The sequence below is a fragment of the Bactrocera dorsalis genome, chromosome 2, assembly GCF_023373825.1.
Source record: "Bactrocera dorsalis isolate Fly_Bdor chromosome 2, ASM2337382v1, whole genome shotgun sequence".
NCBI lineage: Eukaryota > Metazoa > Arthropoda > Insecta > Diptera > Tephritidae > Bactrocera > Bactrocera dorsalis.
In genome coordinates, this window is record NC_064304.1 from 71370620 (window position 1) to 71384143 (window position 13524).

At 34.9% G+C, this 13524-nt stretch overlaps 1 protein-coding gene across 6 annotated transcripts in view; it reads right to left on the minus strand.

Moving 5' to 3' along the window:
* LOC105228427 (equilibrative nucleoside transporter 1) overlaps nucleotides 1-13524 on the minus strand; it is a 159873-nt gene that overhangs the window by 128352 nt on the left and 17997 nt on the right. The window contains exons 1-2 of one of the 6 annotated variants that reach the window (XM_049450101.1): nucleotides 12466-12565; nucleotides 12298-12390 (exon numbers count right to left, since the gene is read on the minus strand). The exons of 4 other annotated variants lie outside the window; for them this stretch is intronic. Coding sequence is in view for 1 of the 2 variants with exons in the window: in XM_049450099.1 (XP_049306056.1) it covers nucleotides 12466-12475 (10 nt within the window). In the remaining variant the exon portion in view is untranslated. Of the gene's footprint in view, nucleotides 1-12297; nucleotides 12391-12465; nucleotides 12599-13524 lie in introns of those variants that run through there. One more of the 6 variants, XM_049450099.1, reaches the window with a different exon arrangement.

The following is a 13524-nucleotide window of genomic DNA, read 5'->3' on the forward strand; positions in this document are numbered from 1 at the left end:
TTTTTTTAAACCCACAAGCAGCTCAACAACAATATAGAGTAATACGAAGGCAGGAAGTTTACCAACAAAATAGAAATATGGCAAATCCTGAAATTCAAGAAATTTTTGCCGAGCAGCTGACAAATTTGTTACGTCAGTCTCAAACCAACACTTTTGATTTTAGTAATGCAGAGAGTCAGGGAATTAATGTTGAACATTTAAGAAATTTTGATGACTTAGATAAAATACCGGACATTGTTAAAAGCCTACGCGAATTTTCAGGCAACCCAGCTGAATTCGGGTCGTGGAAAAAGGGAATAGATAGGATTTTGCAAAAATATGAGCACACAATATTTCGGTATATTGCACACAATTCGTAATAAAATTATCGGCAATGCCGATATTGCCCTAGAATTTTACAATGTTCCTTTAAACTGGACTGCATATCCAAATGCCTCACACTACACTTTGCAGATAAAAGAGATTTGAGCACTCTAGAATACGAAATGACTACAATAGTTCAGGGTCCTAACCAGTCTGTTGAAGACTTCCACCAAGCCGTTTATAAACATCTGTCGTTAATATTAAATAGAATTGGTTACATAGACTTAAATTTAGAATCTCAAAAACTCATGACCAAGCTATATAGAGATAAAGCCCTAGACATCTTAATCAGAGGACTACGTGGAGACTTGTCACGACTTTAGCGTATGAAAGAACCCACAGACTTACCAACTGCACTACATCTTTGCTTGAAATTAGAAAATCAGGCTTTCAGGTCCAATCATGCTATGAATAAAGGAAAACAATTAAATTTCTGTCAAACGCATCAATCGCCACAACGACCACCACCAATGCACAGGCAAACCCAAATTTACAACCCAGACCATTTTTCCCATCAAATATGGCTCCTCAGCCAATCCCATTCTTATTACCCAGACAAAATAATACTAATTTTGGACAGTTTCAACAAAGACCAAGAAGACCAAACAGACTTTGACCAGACATTAATTGAATACACTGAGCTAGTAGCAAACAATGACAATGAATACCAATATATCAATTTTTTAGAATAACGGACTCCTCACTTCCATATTTTGAATGTAAGTCGAGGAGTGGGCAAATTTTAAAAATTTTATTAGACACTGGGTCAATCAGAAATTATATTCAATCAAAATTAATTTCCAATCCAATTCTTAATAAAAATTCGTTCGATGCTGTCTCTGTAGGAGGCAACACTCAGATAACCCATCATAAACTAGCTAACTTGTTTGGCGACTCCAACTCAATAATAAAATTTTTTTTACTACCCACACTTAAAACATTTGACGCGATATTGGGAAATGATAGTTTGAAAGAGCTTGGTGCTGTAATTAATATACGTAATAAAACAATGTCTCTAAAAAGTGCTAAAATAATTCCAATCAAAGAAAAAAAATTTGAACAAGTAAATGTTATAATTCCTTGAATAGATCATCTTTCAAGCAATCTAAAAACAGAACTAAATAGTTTACTAAAGAAATACCCAAGACTATTTTCCGAACCTAATGAAAAACTGACCTACACCACAAACGTTAAAGCAGAAATTCGTACAAGTACTAACACTCCTGTTCATTTAAAATTTTATCCATACCCAATGTCCTTAAAAGACGAAGTAAATAAACAAAAGAACTATTAGACAATAATATTATACTACCATCCCGGTCACCGTACAATTCTCCTGTGTGGATCGTACCAAAGAAATTGGATGCCTCAAATATAAAAAATATAGAATGGTAATCGACTACAGGAAACTAAACAGAGTACTTTCACAACTCCATCAAATTCTTTTTAAAGAAAGTGATATTGAGAAAACAGCATTCTCGATAAATAACGGAAAGTATGAATTTACAAGACTCCCATTTGGACACACTCTTGATGATATTCTCAGAGAACATATAGGTTAAATTTGCTACATCTAGATAGACGACATAATTGTTTTTAGTAAGGACGAACAAACGAATTGTAAAAATCTTGATATAATATTCCAAACATTAAACTCAGCAAACATTAAATGTCAACTAGATAAGTGTGAATTCTTTAAAACTAAAGTTGAATTTCTTGGATTCGTTATATCGAACAAGGGCATAGAGACAAATCCCAACAAAGTAAAACCATAGCTAATTACCTACGCCCCAAGACACTTAAGGAATCAAGATCTTTCTTGGGGTTATCAGGATATTATAGGAGATTCATTAAGGGGTATGCAACAATTGACAAACCGCTCACAGTATTGCTGAGAGGAGAGGACGGACGAATATAAAAAGGGGCCTCATCAAAGCAACTAATACAACTTAATGACGAAATCTTAAACGCGTTTGAACAGCTGAAAAATACTCTAATTTCTGACGATGTAATCTTACATTATCCTGATTTTACTAAAGAATTTGCACTAACCACTGATGCTTCTGATTATGCAATAGGAGCAGTCTTTTCTCAAGCCGATGAAAAATGTTAGCCATAATATGGGCTGTAAAGTCTTTTAGTGGTTACCTATATGGCGGATCTAAAGTAAAGATTTATACAGATCACGAACCCCTTACGCATGATTGCAACTGGAAAGGCAGTATACTGGTTAGAAAATGGAAATCTTACCTGGACGAATATAACAGAGAATTACTTTGTAAACCCGGCAAAGAAAACATAGTAGCTGACGCGCTATCTCGAATGCCTAAACAAAACGAAATCAACTCATTGACAGCGACTCAACATAGTGCTCAGACTTCAGGCCAAAATCTTATTCCTAGTATTGATACCCCGATTTATGCATTTGAAAATCAGATATTTATTCATAAAGAAAATCCAACCCACCACAAGTTTACACTACCCTTCCCAACATTTCACAGACATATAATTTCCAAACTAAACTTTTCTGACACTGAATTAACCGAAATATTAAAAAAATATCTTAATCCGTCCGTCATAAATGGAATCTACACAACAGAAGATTTAATGGGCAAAATACAGAAACTATATCCACACCATTTCTCATTCATTAGAATAAGATTCACCCAATCCAAGAGTTAATAACAGAAACAGACTAAGACGAAATAATTATAAAAACCCACAATAGAGCCCATAGAAATGCTGAAGAAAACAAGATACAAATCTCAGAGAAATATTACTTTCCTAAAATGAGAGAGAAAATAGCCAATTTATTTGAACAATGTCAAGTTTGTAAAGAAGGATAGAAAACCACCTAATCCAGAGTTGAAAGAAACCCCAATACTAGAATACCCAGGACATATAATTCATATTGACATATTCTCTACTGGAAAAAAATTAATTCTCACAGCAATAGATAAATTAGCTCAAGCAAAGATTATGAAATCAAAAGCAATAGAACGTATTAAGAAACCACTAAATGACTTACTCTTTTACTATGGTGATCCAAAATTCATTGTAATGGATAACGAAAAATCTTTTAACTCTGCAAGTATCACCTTTACTCGTATGATGAAAGATCAGTCAAATCGAGAGATTCCATTCTACCCTGTCCGAGATAATGAGGTGCTTAAAAACTAAGCAAGAGCATCGTACGTTTGAGGACTTACTAGATAGGGTTGTCTATGAGTATAACTATACAGTGTACTCAGTAACAAAAAAAAAACCATTGGAAGTATTTTTTGGCAGAAATATTACCACCGATCCCGAACAATACGAGAAAAGTAGACAGAACAATATCGACAGACTTAAGCAGAAACAACCACAAAGCCTAAAGACCCATAACAAGGAACGTAAAGAAATCAAGACATATGTGCCAGGGCAAAAAATATTTGTTGAACAAAATACAAGATTAGGTTCCAAGTTATCCCCACGATATAAAAAAGAAATAGTTAAAGAAAAACGACAACCATCGTCACAGAAGCAGATCGAATTGTTCAGAAAAGCAATATAAAAAAAAAAAAATTAAGTCAGAAAATTGCCAAGAAAAACATGTCAGTCTAAAAAAAAAATTCCTTTAATATAATCTTCTTAGTCCAATGACATAGCAACAGGCCTAGAAGAAATATTAAATATGAAATATGTTATTTAATGGGCAAAGCTTAACACAACAAATATCATTCTTTTAAATGAAATAAAAAAAACACTAAAATGGTTTATATCGAAAAAATTCCGGAATTAGATCCAACTACCTATCACACTTTTTTTATAGAACCTATTGGAAAAATAAATGAATATTTCATTTAGAAACAACTGAAATTTTTGTTAATTGTTTTTTTTTTTTAATCCATTTTTTTAATTTTCCAGTCAATAATAATATTGTAACCTTTAATTATCCACACAGCTTTGTGACTCAAGTAGTTCTTATAATTTTTCAATTACATTTTTATAGATTTAAGCAAAAAATTTTGTACAGTTTAACTTTTTTTCATTTTAAAATGTCCAAAAGATTTACACGTTTCTAGAAATAGTTCCCAGGATCAAAAACACGCAGTGATAGAGAATCTTCATCAGAAATTGAAAATCGTCGGAGAGTCAAGTGGCGAGCGCTCGAAGAGGCTTGTTTTACAAAACTTAAGGACTCCTCAAGTACCCGCGCGGGAGTGAAGTAACGAACGATCGCAGCGGCTTACTGAAAATATTAGAAATATACAACCTCTCACTAGGGAGTCGAGCTCTGAGCGTCTCCAACGCCTTTATGATCAGGGAGAAAGACAGCGGACAGCAAGGACAAGGGGTCCTAATCAAGTTTTAGCTAATAGTAATAGATTGGCTTTCAGATACGACCCACAAATTGATTATGCTCAACAGCCTTCCCTACAAATCGGAGCCACAAATAGGATCTTCCCTAACTGTTCTGGCGAAAAATGGGCTGATGAACCGAATGATATGGGCTGTGTTTTTGAAAAAGTTAATCTCCCCAATATGCAGGAGCCGCCACAGCCTGTCAAAAATTTATTTATTAATAATCACACACATTCTGTACATTTTTTAAACAACACACGTAGGTACAATAACCGTTTTCAAAGAAATAAGGGAAGATAATTGTATGCCTATTTTTAAAATAGAGGGACAAGTGTATCATCTAATAGCTAGCGTTTTACCTTTTTTTACTTACAAATCTATTTTATTTCAGACGTAAATCATATATCATTACGGTCAAACATAGCTCCAATGCTAAACATTTATTTAATTAACGAACTACAAACCGCACTGAATATCAACAATATACAGACATATGTATAAATAAGATGTTTTAAGCAAAACTATGATCGTAACTCTCCAGATAATTTAAAGTGAACAAACTAAATTCGATGTAATGGTTTACAGGGAAGCTCTGACTCAATAAATTATTTTTCAGGAGCAGAGAAAGTAAAATATATAGTAAAGACCTTTTTAAAAAATTAAGAATAATAATAATACAAAACTACATTCATGTTCGATTTTTTTTAATTTTACTAATTTTTAATGTCCCCACGCGAAAGCGAGAAATTATGTGTGGGAGTGTGTGGCAGAGTGTGTACAAAACTATAACTTATGAAATGATTCTTTAATACCCGTGCGAAGCCGTGAGGACTGCTTTTACCTAAATAAACATATTGGAATAAAATTTTACACAAAATGCGGCACCTTCCATCAAACAAATGGTAAAAATCGAGTTGTGAGTTAACGTGTATCCAATATGTGATTTAGCTGAAAGGTTGATCTATAGGTCTCTTAATAGAATCCTTTTCGCCCTCTGGTTGGCTTCTCTTCTATTTTATTATTGGGTATACTAAATTCCGTCTCTTTCGCTAAGTTTATATCGTATGTAACGGTATTATTGCAGAATATATCAATATAATTAAACGAGTATGTTTCGATTAGTATTATAAAGTATCATTAATACGATGAATATAGAGATTGTTAATTGTATCGTTAATTTTAATCTCGAACATAAAGATAAATATTGTAATGAAAAATTAAATTAGAGAAGTGTATGACAGACTCATATAGTATTAGTTAATATTATTATAAATATGATAAAACTTATTATGTATGTATATGCATATATCTAACACAAAAAATGTTAAATAAATGTTTCTGTAAGCCTTTATTTTTGTTTTATATAAAATACTATAAGCACACGAAAATTCATCGTTCGACATTTTACATTGGCATGCTTTTTTGTGCGATGCGACATAAATTCAATAATGTTTCGTCAAATGGTGCAGCCAATCAATTAAGTCTTAAAAGTTTCAAAAATACAAAAAAAAATACATTATTTAAACCAGTCACTATTGTAAAGCTGATCTACAATATGCTAAATAAAATTTCGTAGCATTGAAGATAGCGGTTTTACCACTTAAATGAGGTACTCTCTTGCACGAATTCCTCTTTTTTGGTCTACTGGATTTAGGCTGTCGGCCTACTTGTACTGCATAGTATAACAAGATTTTACTTTGAGGATGGCTTCTACTTGAAAATTCAGATAACAACCCTGAGCTGATATATTTAAAAAGTATTGTATAACGTATTTGGTTGTTTGTGAGAAAATTCATAAAACTAAACATAAAAAACTGAAAAAAATAACGCTAAATAAACTTAAAATCATTATAGTTAGTATATTAGAATTAGCTTGTAAATTCTAAATAGAAAATATTTAAAACGAATTATTTTGTTTATAATTTAAAACTATCACTTGTACAAATCCATAGAAAGGTGGAAAATTTGTTTAGCTCGAAACTGGACGAGACAAGTTTGAAACATTAAAATAAAATCAAAATACAGCGGGAAGTGTTTCGAACATAAAGAGTCGATACAATTTACTACTCTTAGGAATATGCTGTTTGATCTCTTATTCACAGCGCACAAATGTGATGTTCATAATACTTAAAAGCAGGTTGCACAACCATATCCTTATGTTGCTTCTGCCCAAAGTTAAATTAATTTAAAATGCATTCTTGATAACTGCCGACAGCAAGGAAATGGAGGGTTTGTGGTAACGTTCCTTCATCTTATTGAGAAAAAAACAAAATAGTTTCTCATTTAAACGAAATTAGGTTTGATTTTTCGTTTAAAGATTTTCAGCTGTTTAATTACCTGTGAAATTTTCATTTTTTAAGTTGAAAACACCAATGAAATTTCCACTGAAAATAGTTGAAAATCGTAATACCAAAAATGAGTTGGGATGATCAGAAATTTAATTGCTTTAACATCAATCAACCGAGTGGAGTTGAAGACCGCCTTAACGTTTTGCCCAAGCGTTAACACTTGATGGCAAAAAGAGAAGTGGTCGCCCTCACGTGGTTCGAATAAATTCAGAAATAAAAACTGTTCGCAATTTTCTGCAGCATACAAAGCAAAAACCACCAAGCAGTAGCTGAAAAGCAAATTTCCTGAGTTGGAGAACATGGAAAATGAGAGACTCAAAAACGATATGTTATTTTGAGACCTAATCGCTAAATGTGTTAGATATCTCAATGGAACTCAGAAAGTGTAATTTCCTTTATGCAAAAAAATTGATAAGTTTTATTCAGCTCCAAATATCGAATATGAGAATTTCAATCTTCAAGATATATATATAACTCTGATATTTGTCAATATTTTTATTTAAGTTTTCTGTTTTTTGTTTTACAGAAATTTTTCATTATTAGAAATAACATCACTTACTTTTCCCGTTACAGATCTACACATTTATTGTTGAAAATTTTTTTAAATATTTATGGCTTATGAAACAAATACTGAGATTTGGTATGTCATCAATGTAAACGAACTATCATAGTATTTGAATTATGGTATTGTTACCACATTTCTGTCACAGGCATTAGTAAATGTTAAAATATTCATCGAAGACCTTCCCCTAACCAATACATACGATACCATCATCGAACTTTCAGGTGACTTTATATCAACCAATATGTTAGTTATCTTAATAAAATTAAGAGATCAGATCTGTGCTTAGAATAAATAAAATTGGGTAAAAACTCCCAATAGCCTCGATAAAACTATGAAGCCTTATGTACCTGAAGGTACTTCCCTGACTTTAATCGTTGGTCTTCCTTACTTGTTTGCTCATAGTATTATATACAAAAAAGCTATCCGTGAAAGCAAAAGTGAATTAAAGTTTAGGAGTGCGCCGAAAATAATTCGCTGGACGACGTTCCAATTGGTAGGTAGAATACATATGTATGTATATTAGGGTGATTCAAAAAAAAATTTTTTGTTTTTTTCGATTGGTACTCGGAAAAATGGGTCCCTAGACACCTCTAAGAAATCCTCTCCAAATATGAGTTTTTAATTGTAACGAGAAGGTCCTCCGCCTAACGGTTTTCTATTTTTTCTTATTATCAGATAGAAAAATTTATATCTCCCTTCCAACAACTTGAAAAAATATCTTGTTAATTTTACCAAAAATAATCAAACTTTAACTGTTAATATCTTTTAAACGGTTGGGTTTACGAAAAAATCATAAGAGACCATATTTTAGAGCATTCAATTTCCTACAAAACCTAATTAACAAGATATTTTTTCAAGTAGTTGAAAGCGAGATATAAATTTTTCTACTTTTCAATAAAATTAAAATCAAAGCGGTTTGTTATTTTTGTGTTTTTCTACTGCGTTACATGCAGGGCATACAATTACAAAGTATAGTAGGTTAATAACGACAATTTCAAACTTTCATTTCAGGGTAATACTGCGCTCCTATTGACTACTACTATACTTAGATACTATAACTTAGATACTACTATAATTAGAGCTGCAGAACTTAATCGAGCAGGTACAATCTTTTATAAGAGGGTGCAGCGGCTGGCGTATGCCGATGATATTGATCATCGGCCTCAACACCCGCGCCGTTAGTTCTGCTTTCTCCAGACTGGACAAGGAAGCAAAGCAAATGGGTCTGGCAATGAACCAGAGCAAGACGAAATATCTCCTGTCATCAAACAAACAGTCGTCGCACTCACGACTAGGCTCTCACGTCACTGTTGACAGTCATAACTTTGAAGTTGTAGATAATTTTGTCTATCTTGGAACCAGCGTAAACACCAACAACAATGTCAGCCTGGAAATCCAACGCAGTATAAATCTTGCCAACAGGTGCTACTTCGGACTGAGTACGCAATTGAGAAGTAAAGTCCTCTCTCGACGAACAAAAACCAAACTCTATAAGTCACTCGAAACTCCAGTCCTACCATTTGGTGCAGAGGATTGGACGATGATAACAACTCATGAGTCGACGTCGATGGGACGATGAGATATATGACGACATTGACATAGTTCAACGAATTAAAAGACAGCGGCCACGCTGGCTGGGTCATGTTGTCCGAATGGACGAAAACACTCCAGCTCTGAAAGTATTGGACGCGGTGCCCGCCGTGGGAAGCAGAGGAAGAGGAAGACCTTCACTCCGTTGGAAGGACCAAGTGGAGAAGAACCTGGCTTCGTTTAGAATACCAATTGGCGCCACATAGCGAAAAGAAGAAACGACCGGCGCGCTGTTGTTAACTCGGCTATAATAGCGTAAGCGGTGTCTATGAGTGAAGGTCGGGAGTAGCAAGACCTCAAGTGTCCTCACTTCGCGCGTATGCGGTGTTTACGCCAGTAAAGAAGAAGATTGACTACCACGGTAACACAAAAACTGACGGATATATGTATATGTATATATCAATTAAATTAAACCGAATTCCGTAAGGAAACACGAATATAAAAAATATTTGTCAAACCGTTAACTTTACAAAAAACACGCGTAATATTATCAAATGAGTAGACTACACTAGGATGAATGGATGATATAATAGTTCACGATCGCAAGGAAGGCTGCCTGAGCACCATTCACTTGAGAGTGGCCAGAAATGATTTTTTTACATATGGCTGAAGCAGCTCACCACTCCCGGTCTTTTACTAAGTATCCTGGGTAACCAAAGAACGCCCGTTTGAAGGCGAGCTAAAGTGAGAAGGCGAAATATCCCCCCCACAGTGTTGTGCGTTGGGTTTGGGACCCGCCACGTCAGAAACGCCCCCAATGAAAAAGCACAAATAGTCTCGGATGAGAGACCCCCTCTTGATGACGACCATGGCAAACGCACTAAGAATAACTATTTAAGGCCATGCACTGGGAATGTCCGGTCTCTTAATTGGGAAGGTACCGTTACCCAGCTGATTGATGTCCTCGTTAGAGTGAAAGCTGACATCACCGCCGTCCAAGAAATACGATGGACGGGACAAGGACTGAGGCGAGTAGGTCCTTGTTGCGGTGTGGGATTCGTGATGGGAGAGAGACTCCGTCGCCGAGTCTTGGCATGCATCCCGGTGGATGAACGTCTATCCACAATCCGCATCAAAGCGAAGTTCTTTAACATGTTGCTGATTTGCGCTCACGCCCCGACAAAAGAGAAGGGCTGTGTTCGGGCTACTTAAAATTACCGCAATGCTTCCCTGTTACTAATTTGATACTCTGTTGCTGATGCTCTGTTGATTCTTTACTGCAACATTACAATAATTATTTCGCGCATAACGTGTTACTTAAAAATATGGATTCACTAATGATTCCTCCTCCATATTATCGTAAAATGTTTACGTTGCGTTAGTAACGCTAGTGGTGCGCAACAATTTACCGAAAGAACGTGTGACTTTGGCAGTGTTGACAGAATTTTCGAGTAAAAAGTGTTGCTTTCCCATCAAAGGTTACAATGTCGCAATAGTTTCACAACGAACAAAAAATTCTTTCCAAACAGATAGATCATGATGGGATAGACGGAACACACGTTATCAGTGTTTCAGACATGCGTATGCTCCAAGTGCTGACATCGACTTGGACCACTATATTGTTGCAGACATGAAACGCACCCGCCTCTGTGCAACAAAATACGCACAACAAAGAGCCGAACGATTTTCTACTTGACTTGCCCTCATGCTCTTTGAGAGCTCCTCAGCAAGTCGGTATAAGGAAGCTGTGGGACGTCATTTCAAGCTCTCTACATACAACTGCAAACGAAACCATTGGTTTTACACTGCCCAGCTCGCAAAGTTACAATCGACCACAACACTTGCCAAGAGTTGAAGAGGGAAATGAGACGCATTGCACACAAAAACAAAGCTGGAGAAAAGATGCGGCGAATAACAAAAGGTTTCAAAAGCGGAGCATACTCTTGCAGAACCCAAGGAGGTGATCTAGTGATGGATGTCCAGAGCATACCAAAATTACAGAATAGAAACTACTAGCCTGCTGATTGGCAGTGAAATCATAACACCAGGAGATGGTGAACCCGATTCCACAATCGATGACGATGGAGCAGACGTTCCATTGCCCGACTGTGACGACGTTCGAATAGTAATTTCGAATTACCCAGCCGAAGGACAACAAAGCGGTGAGGGCCGATGGTTTGCCGACCAAATACGCCGGCTACGAACTGATAAAGAACATTTATCAGCTTCTTTGTAGAATTTGTCGAATATGGGATTTAAGTGTGCTCTGCCCAATCCACAAAAAGATAGATCCGACAATCTGCGCCTCAGCATCGCTTATAAAGTTCTGTCGAGCGTATTGTGTGAAATATAAAAGCACACCATCAAAAAACTGATTGGACCTTATCAGTGTGGCTTTAGACCATGCGCCAAATTTTGGAAAAGACCCGTGAAAGCAGAATGGACACGCACATCTTTTTGTTGGCTTCAAAGCTGCTTTTGACAGCACGAAAAAGAGCTGCCAAATTTTGGAAAAGACCCGTGAAAGCAGAAAGGAAATAATTTCATCTATCTCGGAACCAGTATTAACACCAAAAACAATGTCGACCTCGAAATCCAACGCACAATAGCTCTTGCCAACAGGTGCTACTTCGGACTGAGTAGGCAATTGAGAAGTAAAGTTCTCGACGAACAAAAACCAAACTCTTTAAGTCACTCATTATTCCCGTCTTGCTATATGGAGCAGAGACATGGACGATGACAACATCTGATGATTCGATGTTACGAGTTCTCAACGAAAAGATTCTGCGGAAGATTTATAGTCAGTACCCAACCAACAACAACAAGACCTCCAATCCGTTGGAAAGACCAAGTGGAGAAGGACCTGTCTTCGCTTGGAGTCTCGAATTGACGCCATACAGTGAAAAAGAAGAACGCTGCTGTAAACTCGACTATAACCAGGTAAGCTGTGTCTACGCCAATAACGAAGAAGAAAATGCAAAAGCAGTTCTTAGCTTTCCATGCTTATGCGACAAGCATAAGTGGTGCACCGTAAAACTGTATGCATTCAATTATGATAGTTGGAAATGTCAAAGAACAAAGCACTCTGTTGTGTTTGTACATAATAACTTAGTAAAAAATCCGTAGTAAATACATGCTTTCACTTACTTGACTCTTTTGATTACTTAGTGGATGTCTTAAAACGCGTTTTCGATTAAACAATTCTATATATGAAGAAAAATGTTGAAACGTCGAACATTGCTTAAAATTTATAAAAAAATATAACAAATATTTAACTCTGAATGAAACGTTTCATAAAAACATTTCTATCATTACCTATTCCCATTATGTACCTAAAAAACAGCACTAATATATGTAAAAATTTCAATAACTGCACATTGAAGTATTGTGAAAACTTAAAGGCATATTTGCAATTAATTTGGCTACTCACATGAAAATACAGTTTAATTTATATTTCCAGCAATCATATACACCCATACTATATAACATACTCCGGCCATGAATACCATATATACATGTGTATGTATATGTATATGTACGTATGGTATTCATATATACTATATTTAATCATTGTTAAGTTCTCATATATCGCTTATCTTAGATAATATTTCACAAATAAATTTATAATACACACTCGAATTATTATTGGAATTAGCTTCACACGTATGTATGTATTTGTACCAGACTTTTTATACAACTTATGTGTAAAAAAATTACGACATACCGTCGATTCTGAAAAAATCGAATACTAAACAAATTTCCTATTTTAAGCTGTGCAGATTTTAATAAGCTTATTTTAACTTATTTACATTTGTGCTAAACATACAGCATTATTAGAGTGTGAAAATGAGCAAAATCGAACTACAACTATGTCCATTAGGCATATAACTTTTTACAATTTTTGCAAATACGAAAAACGGCATACCATAGTCGAATAGAGAATAAAAAAGTATGAACCCCATTATTTTTTTTTTTTTGCGAAATTGCAAAAAAGTTTCCGCGCAAAACGAAATTACTTTTTTATCAGAACTGCTGAAAAAAACAAAAAAAGTTTTGTACACTGTACACGTTTTTCTTCATAATAATAGATATTTATTTAACTAATAATCTTCCTATTATTCCAAACGCCTTTTAATGGACCTAAGGGAAGTGAAAATTCAGAAAATTCTGATTCAATATAATAACACAAAAAAAAATGTTGACTTTTTTAGAAATCTATTTTTGCGCGGAACGTTTTTGAAACGAAATCACCTAAAAAAGTGATATTCATTACTTGTACAATATTTGCCACCACGTGGTGGTATGCCAAATTTTTCGTCAAAATTTGTTATATGCCTAATGTACATAGCACAATTTTAAATTCTAACGGATTTG